Source organism: Zerene cesonia, unplaced genomic scaffold (assembly GCF_012273895.1).
Source record: "Zerene cesonia ecotype Mississippi unplaced genomic scaffold, Zerene_cesonia_1.1 Zces_u007, whole genome shotgun sequence".
NCBI lineage: Eukaryota > Metazoa > Arthropoda > Insecta > Lepidoptera > Pieridae > Zerene > Zerene cesonia.
This window is the reverse complement of record NW_024045137.1, coordinates 1139158-1153355: the sequence shown is the minus strand read 5'-3', so window position 1 is coordinate 1153355 and position 14198 is coordinate 1139158. Positions and strand designations below refer to the sequence as shown.

General features: G+C 37.2%; 1 protein-coding gene across 1 annotated transcript in view; it reads right to left on the bottom strand.

Moving 5' to 3' along the window:
* Positions 1–316: 316 nt before the first annotated feature.
* The window catches only part of LOC119839024 (ionotropic receptor 25a), a 19226-nt gene continuing 5344 nt past the window's right edge, over positions 317–14198 (bottom strand). The window contains exons 6-18 of the mRNA XM_038365192.1: positions 13648–13838; positions 12668–12827; positions 11939–12055; positions 10687–10791; positions 9231–9330; positions 7341–7518; positions 6453–6636; positions 5558–5679; positions 4784–4896; positions 3474–3564; positions 1194–1355; positions 805–878; positions 317–671 (exon numbers count right to left, since the gene is read on the bottom strand). Of these exons, the coding sequence (XP_038221120.1) occupies positions 373–671; positions 805–878; positions 1194–1355; positions 3474–3564; positions 4784–4896; positions 5558–5679; positions 6453–6636; positions 7341–7518; positions 9231–9330; positions 10687–10791; positions 11939–12055; positions 12668–12827; positions 13648–13838 (1896 nt within the window). The 3' untranslated portion in view covers positions 317–372. The remainder of the gene's footprint in view (positions 672–804; positions 879–1193; positions 1356–3473; positions 3565–4783; positions 4897–5557; positions 5680–6452; positions 6637–7340; positions 7519–9230; positions 9331–10686; positions 10792–11938; positions 12056–12667; positions 12828–13647; positions 13839–14198) is intronic.

Below are 14198 nucleotides of genomic sequence, written 5' to 3'. Positions count from 1 at the left end.
CCCATGGGGATAAAATGGGGGATGAGAGTTTATGCCGTGGTAATATATTTTCACCTCGCGGGCGATGCTACGGGTAACAGCTAGTTATTTAAATAAAAAACACTGATTAAACATATTCTTTATTTGATTTATTGAAATATATTGATATACAACGTCAAATTTCAAAAATTGCAATTGCGAAATAAGAGATATTTTAAATACCGTGAAGAAGGTACTATGTTAAAATCTTTAAATAACATATACGCAAAAATAATAGTGGCATGTTATATCTAAATTCTAAATCTATTCATTTAAAGTCTATAATACATTATTTAAAATATGTACTAATAAACGAAACTCCTATGCTACAATATGAACTCCAAATCTACACAATTACGGTCTATAATCCATATTCTTCGGATATACACTTATATACGATACGCCCTTGGCCGGTTTAAAACTGTCACCGATTGTGACAGTTTTGACAGTTCCCTTTTTCCTCTTCCGCAATTTACTGACGCCATCTTTGATTTTCCTCGGCAATGTTTTCGTCTCGGGTAATGCCACTTTTTCCAAGTTGGCATCTAGCGCTTGTATTTTATTCTTCTCTTTACGCTTGTAGTAGAATACTTCCCAGGCTAGTGTTAACATGGCAAGACCTAGGCCGAATAGGGTCGCTATGAATACGCCGCCTGGAAAAACAAAATAATGAGTAAATAAAAAAAAAAGGATTGTGTGGCTTTATGAAAGCGCGCTAAAAGTGAAACCTCTTTTCATGCAATGGTCTCAGATTTATTTGGTGGTTATGTTATGCAGAATATTTACCCAAACTTTCCAAGGTTATTCCTTCAGATTCGTCTGCATCGGGGCACGATTGTCGGGCAGTTTCATTCCAATATCTAGGGAAATTTAATTTTATTTCTATTAATCATTTGCAGAAATATCTTTTTCTAATAGTACAATAGTGGTATTTTCTTGTGTTTGATTAGTACACTAGTGATTTGATTGTATCAACCGACTTGAAAAAAGGTTGTTATTAACTCCACTGAATTTTTTGGCATTGTTTTTTTTTACTTGAAAACTGGTACCTACAATATGGCCCTACTTAAATTTCATCCATTTATAAATATTTAAAATTTGTTCAAATCCAAAAATAAGACCAGGTTGTTTAAACCGAATTCAAAAAATGAAGAGGTTATCGATTAGAAACTTACTTAGATGCCAGCTGTTCTAGGAACCTCTCCTTTTGCAGGTCCAGCAGGGTCCTGGACAGGTCTTCCTGGAGACGAGACCCTTGCTGCACAGCTATAGCATACGGCTGTTCAGCAAAAACCTCACCAACTTCGGTCAAGTTGCAGTTGCGAGTTATTTCGTACCTGGAAGTAATTCCTTTTTTTCTCAATCCTATATCCTAATTTCCTTTTTATTACATCAGCAGCTATCAGTGGAAGTGTCGCCGTTCCAGAGGTTAGCCGGAATAAACAGGCAGACAGAGATTTTTTTTAGCTACAATGTAATGAATAAAAGCTCCGTCCCTATGTGCCTATGTATGCTTAAATCTTCAAAACTACGCAACGGATTTTGATGAGGTCTTTTTAGTAGATAGTGATTCAAGAGGAAGGTTTATATATATAACTAGCTGCACCCGGCAAACGCTGTTCTGCCTTACTCTTATCGTTTAGTGGTATGAAAAATAGATGTTAGCCGATTCTCAGACCTACCCAATATGCTTACCAAATTTCAGAGGAATCGGTCAAGCCGTTTCGGAGGAGTATAGAGACTAACATTGTGACACGAGAATTTTATATATAAGATAACATCTAAACTACTCCGAATTAAACGAGTGCGAAGCCGCGGACAAAAGTCAGTTTTAATATTACAAATAAAAACACTTATTTTATTATTAGGTAATGAAGATAATTAAGTGACTATATGACATTCAATTATTGTATTGAAACCGATCCTTGATAAGTGTTCAAAGTTTGAATTAAATATGTCCGTTTGCAGTCGGTCAAAATCGAGTCTAAAGGAGTCGGTTACAGACAAACATACAGGTGAATCTAATGAAATTGTTTTAAAATCGCAATGACTTCACTTCAATTGACCGCCTTCTTGGTACAGTGGTTAACGCGTGAGCGTAGAACCGAGGGGTCCCGTGTTCGAATCCCGGTGGGGACGCGCAACGAAAAAATTTCTCGGTCTAGCAGGACACAGAAGGCTGATCACCTACCTGTCCATAAAGAAAATCGATCAGAGAAACAGATGAATATCTGCCCCATACCCCACTAGCGGACATGGGACGTCACGTAATGAGTTCATTAGTTCCGCATTAATTGATTTTAATTTTATATTACGTATATTATTTAAATACAAACGTTGACTAGCGGCCTAGCTGTAGCTGTATCTCTACTATATAAAAATAAGTCGGGTTTTCCTTCCTGACGCTATAACTCCAGAACGCACGAACCGATTTCCACGGTTTTGCATTCGTTGGAAAGGTCTCGGGCTCCGTGAGGTTTGTAACAAAGAAAATTCAGGAAAAATTTCAACAGAAAAGCGGGAAAAACGAAGCCATCTGGTGGCGAAACGGAGTTCGTCGGGTTTGCTAGTATTCTTATAAATAAGGATATTCTTCAAAAGTTTCGCTTTAAAATGCGTTAAGGGACATTACACGAGTTTGTTGAAAATATTTCCATCACGTACATTAATTCAAACATACATATAAACCCATTTTTATCTAATACTAGCTGCGCCCCGCGGTTTCACCCGCGTAAGTCCGTATCCCGTAGGAATATCGGGATAAAAGGTTGCCTATATGATATTCCAGTTGTCTAGCTGTCTATGTACCAAATTTCATTGCAATCGGTTCAGTAGTTTCTGCCAAGCTGTCTACGTATCAAATTTCTTTTCAATCGGTCACGCAGTTTTTGCGTGAAAGAGGAACAAACACACACCCATCCTTACAAACTTTCGCATTTATAATATTAGTAGGATAGGATATACATGTCTTCCCCGGCTTCCCCCGTGGTATATATTCAGCTTATCATAGCCCATATATGTTCCCACTCCTGGGATACAGGCCTACTATGAGGGTTCAGGCCATAATCCACCACGCTGGCCAAGTGCGGTTTGGCAGATGTCACATGTCGTCGAACTTTTAACTCTCGGACATGCCGGTTTCCTCAGGACATGTTCCTTCAGTATTTCAAACTGTGGTGATGTTATCCACATGCGCAGATAAATTGAGAAATCAATTTATTTCCTGCACGCTCGCTCGGCCTAGAACCCACGACATATCGATATTGAAGTCCGAGGTCCTCACCACTGAACCACTGCATAATAATTCAGCCTATAACACTTGGCAATCACGTATTCCTGTTCAGCCTACAGCAGAGAGAGAGAGAGAGAGAGAGAGAGAGAGTTGGATTCAGCCTATAACACTTGGCAATCACGTATTCCTGAGAGAGAGAGGGAGAGAGAGAGAGAGAACTAACTTGACTTCTGCCGAATCGTGTATAAACGCGAAATCCGCTTCAGTGTGCTCGTTCACTTGCTGGAAGCCTGTTAGAGCGTCTGGTACTGGACCTGTGTAAAAGCATTAAGAAATTAAACACTTTTTAACGGATTTTAATCGCGATTCATGTTTGTGGGCACGGGGAGACTGAGTCTCCGGTGACTGCTCGCTGTAAGTGTTCGAAACGTCGGGTTAATTATATAGTGAATAAATCGCGTTTAATATCCGTTAAAAAGTCTTTAATTTCTACATGTATAATACTCGCGTAAAATCAAACACAAGAAAATACTATGTATGAAAGTAATTAATTAATTAAGGAAACTGTTATTAATAATCATCTTTTCTTTCTTATTTCATTTTTCTCTCCATTTATTTTATGATATTTCTACTAAATAAACGTAAAATAGGAACCGAAGTCAACGGACCAGCGTGAAAATCAGCGCTGTTTCAAGAGACCACATCTCAGTTTACCATCAGACGAGATGGTAGTCAAGCGCTGCCCTGCCCTGCAAGCTTTTTTATGCATAACTAGCTTCGCTGCCCGGTTTCACCTGCGTAAGTCCGTATCCCTTAAGAATATCGGGATGAAAAGTTGCCTATATGTTATTCCAGTTGTCCAGCTGCCTACGTACAAAATTTCATTGCAATCGATTCAGTAGTTTTTGCGTGAAAGAACAACAAACACACACACATCCTTACAAACTTTCGCATTTATAATATTAGTAGGATAGGATTAGTAGGATAGTAGGATTAGTAGGACATTCAGTTAAAGCTGTTTCTATTTGCCGTATAGCTTATGAAATCGTGTATTCGTATCATTAACAAAACTATTTTACGTGACAGTTTTTATTTATGTCATCGTCGGCAAAGGTGTGTCGCCTGATGGTAAGCACCAGCACCGCCTAGGAACATTTGTAAAGGCCTTACGCCTCTACAAATAGATTGACGCTTCAAGTAGAAAAGGGATGTATAAAGGATTGTTAAGGGGAATAAAGGAAAAAACTGGGAAGGGTTGCGAAAAGGATATGGGCCTACGGGTCCCCCACTCATTATACAAACATAGCACGCCACTATTTCACGCCGGTCTCCTGTGTGCTACTTCCCCGGTGCGAGCTGGCACAATTCGTGCCGAAACGTTCTCGACTGCTACATACAATTATGATTGGGTTTTTTTAATCATCATATTTTGGGATACAAGAGAAAAGTTGATATGCATAATAACGTTTATTAAACTACTTCGAATTTAACGCGTGCATAGCCGCGGGCAAAGACTAGTGTTAAACGAAATACCTGAAGCGTTGATGGCCAATAAGATATGTCCATATTGCTCTCTTATCGGATAATCCCACACCCGGTACTGCGCCTGATCAGATGTCGCGTTAAGCGTTATCTCCTTCCAAACTCTGGGTAAATATAAAATATCATAGAAATAACATTTAATTTAGAAATTAAAAACTTTTTAAAGGATTTTAAACGCGATTTATTCATTATATTATTAACCCGACGTTTCGAACGGGCCCCCGTGATCCCCCCGTGGTCACGGTGAGGCAGTCTCCCCGTGACCACGCTCGCTGTAAAGTGTTCGAAACGTCGGTTTAATAAGATAATGCGTGGTTCTCAATCGCGTTTAAAATCAGTTAAAAAGTTTATAAATTCTAAATGTCTAATACTAGCGTAAAACCAAACATAAGAAAATAACCTATTTAATGTCTTTTTTTTTATTTAATTGTACTGCATTTTTAAACGAAGTGAAAAAATACTTCCGATTTTTAGAGACGAACAAATCAGTTTTTATTACTAGTAATACTATAGCATACGTTCCGATGTTTTTTTTCTGTATATTATTTTTGATATAATGACTAAAAAATAATAAAAACGCGCGTCCCTGGATCACTTTTATTTTTATTCGATTTATTTTTATCACACTATCGCAACCTGAATGTAAATCAACTTTGTATTGAATTTTTTCACTATTGTCAACTACAACCGTTTACACATAGGGTAGTAATATATCGTCTGTGCCTGTCAAAAAATCGGTAAAACCGTTATATTATATTATATTACCTGTAAAGAGTATCTTCAGCAAACTTCATGTTGATGAAATATTGATGTACCGTGGATCCTTCCACTACCGTGTAGTTAATACGAGACTGCCTCGCTAGCTGTTCTAGTGATGATACAGGTGTCTGTAGAAAAATGATTATAAATGCTAAAGTTTGTAAGGATGTGCGTGATTGACGGAAAAACATCCAAACAAACAAACTTTCACATTTATGATATTAGTGTGATAGTGTGATATTTGAGACATATCAGTCTGAGTCTTTACTAATATTATAATGGCAAAAGTTCGTAAGGATGTGAGTGCGTTTGTTGCTCTTTCACGCAAAAACTACTGAACCGATTGCAATGAAATTTGGTACGTAGACAGCTGGAGTACTGGAATAACATATAGGCAACTTTTATCCCGATATTCCTACGGGATACGGACTTACGCTGGTGAAACCGCGGAGCGCAGTTAATATTATAAATGCGAAAGTTTGTGTGTGTGCTTGTTGCTCTTTCACGCAAAGACTACTGAACCGATTGCAATAAAATTTGGAACGTAGACAGCTGGACAACTGGAATAACATATAGGCAATGTCCGTTTGAAACTATGAATTAAAATGAGTGTCAAAGTCGTATCGAAACGCGTCGTTTACAAAGAAACAAGTGAAGCTCACTAAAGCGTAAAAATTATGGAACATATTTTATTAAATAGAAAGAGTATGCGCTATGAAAAAAGTCCCGTAATCGCGGCGCTATAAGCGTCTAAAATATAGGCAATATTTCAAATGCCCGAGAGTCGGGGAAATAAATGCGAAAAGGCGGCTTGAATGAAATTGTATAATATAATAAAAATAAAAAAATATCGTATATGTAATATAAAGATAGACTAAAATATGATACACTTAAAAATTACCTGCATCCTTTCAACTGTCAAAAATGCCGCCAAATTCGCGGTAAATGTTGCCAGCATCAAAACTACAAACAGCCAATACGCGGCGACCAGCGTTCGACCTGACAGCGCTTTGGGCGCTTCGCCCCCACCTTGCGGCGTGAATGATGTGAGGGCGAACCAAAAACTCTCTTTTAATGTAAACTCTCTGAAAGGTAAATTATGTTGATCAGTTATTGTTTCGATTAATTATAACAAAACAGTCATTAATTAGACCTTTATAAACAATGTTGCCCTATATCTATATTTTATGTACATATAGGTTATCTATTTTCAACCGTGTTAAAAAAAATGAAGGTAAGAATTCGACTTTTTCTTTGTTTTAATTGACCTCTTGACCTTGGACTCGGTGAATCGATTAAGATGATTCATTTTTATTTGAAAGTTATGTGCCTCTCGTCTCCCATTTAAAATTTAGTCTAATTCTGACAAATTGAAGGCGGTTCAGTCTTTTATTAAAAAACTTACCAATTATATTAAATTATTACCAACACGAAAATTTTATAGAAGGGAAGAAAGAAGAAAGAAAAGTATTTATGTAATTACCACGGATTGTCTTACCGATGGTAAATGTTAATATTGTGTTATGGCGATTCAATATTGCTTTAAGAAGTCTAATTGAATGAACAAATGTTTAAGTTTGATTTCATCTATATTCATATTAAGAATTTTTTTGAAAGAATAGAACTAGCTAGAGGCTAAGCGTTGCTACGCTTAGGCAAGAAACGCGAGTTCGAATCCCGCCCCATGATCGAAATTTTTTCTATTCTTTCAAAAAATTTCTCATTTACAAAAGCATTTTAATGCTATAAAACTAAAAATTAAAATACATTCACATTTTCCAAACTTCACCTGCAAGGATATGGGTAGGCGTCCGGGTTGTTTCTAGCGGAATACGGAGAGTATTTCTCCAGCAGCCAGATCATGAAGCCGGTGAGCAGCAGCGCTGCGACAATGCTGAGCCAGACCTCCGTTCGCAGGACTGTCATGAACTTGAAGAGTGATGTCTTGCGGATCGGCTTGCGGATTACTGAAACCGATGGTCTGGGAACTTATGCGCAGTTTAAGAAATCTCAAAACAATAGTTCTGGGACTATATTGTGTTGCGGTAAAACTATGTACTATATAGAGAATGTACTATGTACTATATCCTACGTACTATGTACCATGTTCTATGTACTATGTTCTATATACTATGTTCTATGTGCTATATAGATAAAAAAAAACAGTAGCAGTCGTGGGACTGCCGATAGAAGTGAAAACGGAACTATTAAGTTGAGAGTAATTAAAACTATATGCAAAAATGTTATGAAATTTTTTATAGCTATAGATATACTATTATCATTATCATGTCGGTGACGCGAACCGAGGATTTTACCCTCTACCAAAACGCTCAACGCGCCTAAAGAAGTTTTCACTTGAAAAAATCGAATTTTGTCTTTTTAGGGTTCCGAGTCTAAAGGGTAAAGTTATAACAATCGTTTTCTGTCTTTTTTCTTAATGCAATGTACAATATACTTTCTTCCTCTTCTTGTAGTGCCTTCTCCTTTGGGAGGTTGGCGATCATTAGAGACTTATAATGATTTACTGCTTTTTCCAAGCCATTATCGGAGATTTCGGAGCCATGATATCCGTCTGCGGCTGAAGAAGGAGAGCTGCCTTCTAACTATCGCTTTGCAATGCATTATTTATTTATAATTATAATTAAAACGGTTTTACACCAATAACATTAACTATAAATTTTTACATTATACAACATCTTATTTCAATTTATAATTAATATATATGACACAATCACAATTAAATACATTACATAATTACAATTAATGACATTCAGATACAAGGAACAATATAAAATAAAGACATTCGACTAGATGTTGCTTTCAGAAGCTCAGACATGCCGACGACAAAGATCCCCATCTATCCGCAAACAGATCACATTCTAGGTTATCCTTCAGGAGAGCATTGAGCAGCAGTAAGATCGCGCGGAAATGGTGATGACGCTGGAGGAGGCTGTAGTGTGAGCCGGCGGTGTTGCTAAGAGCTCGTGTCTTGCAGGATTAGTTGAAGGAGTTTATATCATCATATACTCGTGATTATTTGTCGAATTCTTCTTCAACATAGTAATTTAATATTTAATGCTATAGATTTTTAGTAAATCGCTTGTTCTCATTTCTGAGCTATGGATGTGTGTGTGCATCATACTAGCTCTCGACACTAGTCACCTTAATATATATTTAAACTAGCTGTACCCGCGACATCGTTCGCGTTTGTCAATGAATACTTAGACTGACTATCACCACTCAGACACTAATTAAGGATTTCCGGTATGAAAAGTTAATTCCTTCCTCGGAGTAGGTGCTATAAGCATACCAACTTTCATCAAAATCCGTTCAGTAGTTTTTGCGTGATTCTCATTCGAAATACAGACATATAGACGGACAATTTTTTTTTAAATTGCATTTTAACTTCAGTATCGACAGTAAAACGCCCCATAAAAAAAAACTAAATATCTTCATTGTACAGAATTTGACCCTTTTTTTTTAGTGGGGAAATCTTGCACAGATACCCACGGTCCCCGGGGATGGAGCCGTGGGTTATGTCGGATTCTTACCGACCAAAGCCCCACTGTGTTCCGTCGAGCCACTTGAGTGAAGGGGCCACGGGAGCTGGTTAAAATACGTCCGCGACCACAGAATTTGACCCTGACCATTTTAGTATAGCTAGATAGATTTAACTCACCAATAAGAATACCAGTTTGCTCGAAGTACGGAGCCACAAAATCTATAACTTCCTCTCTCTCCGCCGTCATTGTTAGCGCAGCTATAGCCATATCTGTCTCCTGGATAGATATTTCGCGAAAAAAGTATACAAGGTAAAAGAATAAGAAATTTTGAAAGAATAGAAAATATTTGATCACGAGGCAGGATTCGAACCTGCGTATCTTGCCTAACCGTAGCAACGCCTAGCCTCTCGGCCACCCGTGATCCTGCCACAGTAATCGAATTTCTTCTACTCTTTCGGTTTCATGTGCCTAAGGGGCACCCCAATTTTTTCTATTCTTTCAAAATTTCTCATTTATAAAGCATTTCAATGCTATAAAACTAAAAATTAAAGGTAAAAGAATACAAGTACACAGAATACATAGAGCCTCAAATTTTAGAACGTGCATGTTATGTACCATATGTCTCAGGCATATTGTCTAAAACGGCACCATTGCAAAAAAAAAACTAAAAATTATACATTGCTTGCAATGCATGAGCAACATCTTGTACTAAGCCAGCGACGGCGCATTGTAGTGCGTTCATTGCAAGAGTCGCGGGTGAATAGTAGACGGACATAAATTCTAATATTTACTCGCCAACGTGTTCTATTTGTTCTGGGATTGGACTAAAAACAAAACCTAATATTTCATTAAGGCTATCTTCAATATTATTATAAAAAAACGGCGTGTAAGACAAGCAGGCGATGTGAAATGAAATGAAATTCCTTATTGCTTATAAAAAAGAAAGAAAAACTGAACGTAACATAAGTAAGCAAAAGGCGGCCTTATCGCTAGGTAGCGATCTCTACCAGGCAACCCTTAGGGTAACAGGAAAAATATAAGATAGTGGGTGAGCAAAAATAAGGCAATTAAGAAAATAATTTGAGGATAGCATGGTATTAAAATATATACATATTATAAACATACATACATACATACATACATACATTATTTAACATATAAGTATATATAAACAGATTTATAATAAGTTTAAATACAAATAGATGTGGCGTTGCCAGATTATTATTTCTTTTTTTTGTTTGTATTTCGAAATTGTATTTATACTATTAAAACTGAAATACTCTTTGAATGTATCTCTTACAACTATAAACAAGCATTAATTATGCAGACGAAAAAATTATTATAAAAACTTCATGACTTTTAACATATGACTTTTAATGTGGCTTGTGACTTGTGACTTGTGACTTGTGACTTGTGACTTGTGACTTGTGACTTGTGACTTGTGACTTGTGACTGGTGACTTGTGACTTGTGACTTGTGACTGGTGACTTGTGACTTGTGACCGGTATATTATGGTTTGTAATGTGTGACTTTTAACATGTTATTTATAACGTGCGGTTTGTGGCTTATGTCCATGACTTTAAGCGGATTAACTATAAATAATAATTAATTATATTTTAATCTAATGCATACCCCAGTCATAAGATCGCCGACAACACCGTCCCAAGTGCCGTTCGAGAGGCGCTTGCCAAAGTCACCAACTTTTGGAGTTATAATCTCATAGTCAAACCCCATTGCCTAGTTACATAACATTAGTTCGTTATTTATTTACAAATTGATAACACATACAGAAATATGCGTTCGAAAAATTTGATACAGTTTGTTGCTTATAATCCTACTAGTCCTACTAATATTATAAATGCGAAAGTTTGTAAGGATGTGTGTGTGTTTGTTGCTCTTTCACGCAAAAACTACTGAACCGATTGCAATGAAATTTGGTACGTAGACAGCTGGATAACTGGAATAACATATAAGTAACTTTTTATCCCGACATTCCTACGGACTTACGCGTGTGAAACCACGGGGCGCAGCTAGTCTACTATATAAAAATAAGTCGGGTTTTTCATCTTGACGCTAAAACTCCAGAACGCACGAACCGATTTTCACGGTTTTGCATTCGTTGGAAAGGTCTCAGGCTTGTGAGGCTTATCGCAAAAAAAATTCAGGAAAATTTTCAACAGAAAAGCGGGAAAATCATTTTTCACATACAGCCATCTGGTGGCGTAATGGAGTTCGCCGGGGTTGCTAGTTTCATTTAAAATTTATCAACTAGTATAAATTTAACAGCTACAAACGTCTGCTTGAGAATTATGTCAACTGTGTGTTGGCTTCAAATATTATACATTTTTATTTTAAACATAATGTGTCTAGACCAGTATCATAAGGCCGAAGAGTTTGTGCGTTTGTTCGAACGCACTAATCTCGGGAACTATTGGTCCGATTTGAAAAATTCCACCAGTGTCAGATAGCCCATTTATCGAGGAAGACTGTAGGCTATATATGTACCACGGGCGAAGCCGAGGCGGACCGTCAGTGTACTTTATAAGCGATTGTGTTTGATTAGTGCAGTTTATTTTTTGTACGTATATTGGTACCTATTTGGTTCTTAAAATTGTATCTTAAGTTTTTTTTTATACAATCGATAGGCCGACGTTTGACCACAATCCCACCTGATGGGAAGCCGAGATGTGGTCTACGTGGGTGCACGTCTATCTAGAAGGTGAATATTCACCCTGGTTTTGAAGAGCTCCAGGTTGTATTGGTTAGGAAAAATAGTGGCAGGGAGGAAATTCCATTCCTTAGCTGTATTAATGATGAAGGAAGACTCGAAGCGTTTCTTTGTTAAAAACTTAAGTGTTTTTTTAAGCCTTAAAGTATTCTTTACCTCAGCAATTTTTTCAATCAGGTCGACGCAATAGCCATAATACACTGGCTCGCCTTCTTCAGTGTACATGGGTTGACCGGTTTCAGGATCTAGCTTCTGTAAGGTCCAAGGCACTGCCTGATAAACAAAAAGAAAAAATTCCATCTCATTGTTTTTCATTTTTGTTTTTTATATTCCTTTTTTTAAGACACTTATATTTACTTCACTTAAATGTTTTTATCTAACTCTTTTGGGTTTTAATTTGACCTATTTTATATGGACAGAATAAAAGTATGAACACGTATCAACGATCGGTGACAATATAATATATAATAATAATAACTTTGTTTGTTTATTTCATCATCCTGATTAGGATCACCAAGATTAAATTAAGAGATAGATAAATAAAAGATATTTAGTTGATTTAGGTTTTAAAATATTTTATACCAACTAACCATTTTTAAATTATATTTTTTAAATAAGCGAATAAAACATTCATAACAACTTTATTTGCTTTTCAATAATTGCCACCTAGTTATATGACAATAGAGGAGTGGTAGTGCAGTGGTTAGGATCTGTGATTCTTCCAAACCACACTCGGCTAGCATGCTGGATTATGCCCTGAACCCTCATAGGAGGCCTGTGTCTCTTTAATGTGATAGATATGATGACACATATGATGATGAGGCTGATGATGACACACGACAGAGCCTACATACAACCACACAATTAGATTACAGAAAGACCTACAGGATACGTTCCAATCCTGAAGAAATTCCTCAAAGGTTCCAACTCAACTCCTGGAAGAAGCCTAAACTCCTCTGTAGCTGGCCATTCCGCTATCTTTTGCAGACCTTTGTCTTCCTTGTGTGTTGAAAGGATAAATCGTGACCTGAGGTAGAGACCGGATCTGAAATATGGTTTTATAAAAAAATATTTGTTATTGTGGGAGTCCAGCACGCTTCGGCACGAATTTGGCCAGTTTGCACCGGGGAAGTACTACACCCCTACAGAAAACCGGCGTGAAATAATACCTTGCTATTGTGTTTCGTACGGTGAGTGGGGGATTCGGAGGCCCATATCCTTTTCCTTCCCAGTCCTTTAAATCTCCCATCAATCCTTTCCTAATCCCTTCCCAATTAAAGTCGGCAATCCATTTGTAGAGGCGAAAGGTCTGCTATTGACCTTACGCCTCTCCAAATGTTCATGTGCGGTGGTAGCGCTTACCATCAGGCGGCCCACTAGCTCCATTGCCGACTATGACATAAAAAAAATGTAATAGTCAATTTAAATGTGAAATTTTGTGTGCAGGATCGAGTCGGCTGTGGTAGATAATGTTTTTCTCGGTTCGTGTCAAATTCGTGCTTTAATTTAATATTAAAGTCATTCTACATTTTATTATTTTACAATAAACTATTACGTAACACGCAGTGGTGAGAACCTCGGACTTCAAAATCGATAAGTCGGGGTTAGAGACCGGGCAAGCGTGCAGGAAATAAATTGATTTTTCAATTTATTTGCGCATGTAGATAACATCACCACTGCTTAAAACGGTGAAGGAAAACATCGTGAGGAAACCGGCATGTCCGAGAATCAAAAGTTCGACGACATGTGACATCTGCCAACCCGCACTCGGCCAGCGTGGTGGATTATGGCCTGAACCCTCATAGGAGGCCTGTGTCCCAGCAGTGGGAACATATAAGGGCTGATGATGATATTACGTAACTCACTCATCATTATTCCAGTAGAATAAACTTTCATTATTTGGATTTTCATCTAGAAACATCTTGTACAACTGATCTCTCGTACCGTTTTCACTCTGTAGATCGTCGCATAGTATTTTAGGCGTTTCATCATTATCAAGTTTAATAAACGTTTCGGTTACGTATTTAATGAGATTGTTCAAAACGTGCTGTTTTCTCTGTAAAACAAAGAGATGCTTATTTGTTAAGTTTATATATTAAATCCTTTTCTCATATGAAAAATTTATACAAACAACTTATGAGGATAAAATGCAATTCACTAACTGGATACTTTTGGCATCATACTGTCAATGCATGCCTTGTCTCAAAATTTAACCTCAGTTATGTCTTTCATTTGTTTATTTTTTTATGACCATAAGGTAATTTTAACATTATAACAATGCTAGCTGCGCCCCGCGGTTCCACCCGCGTAAGTCCGTATCCCGTCGGAATATCGGGATAAGAAATTGCCTATACTTAGTCTGGCCATAAATACTGTTACACTTAATTATAAAAAAATATTACATTTGAATTTCGAA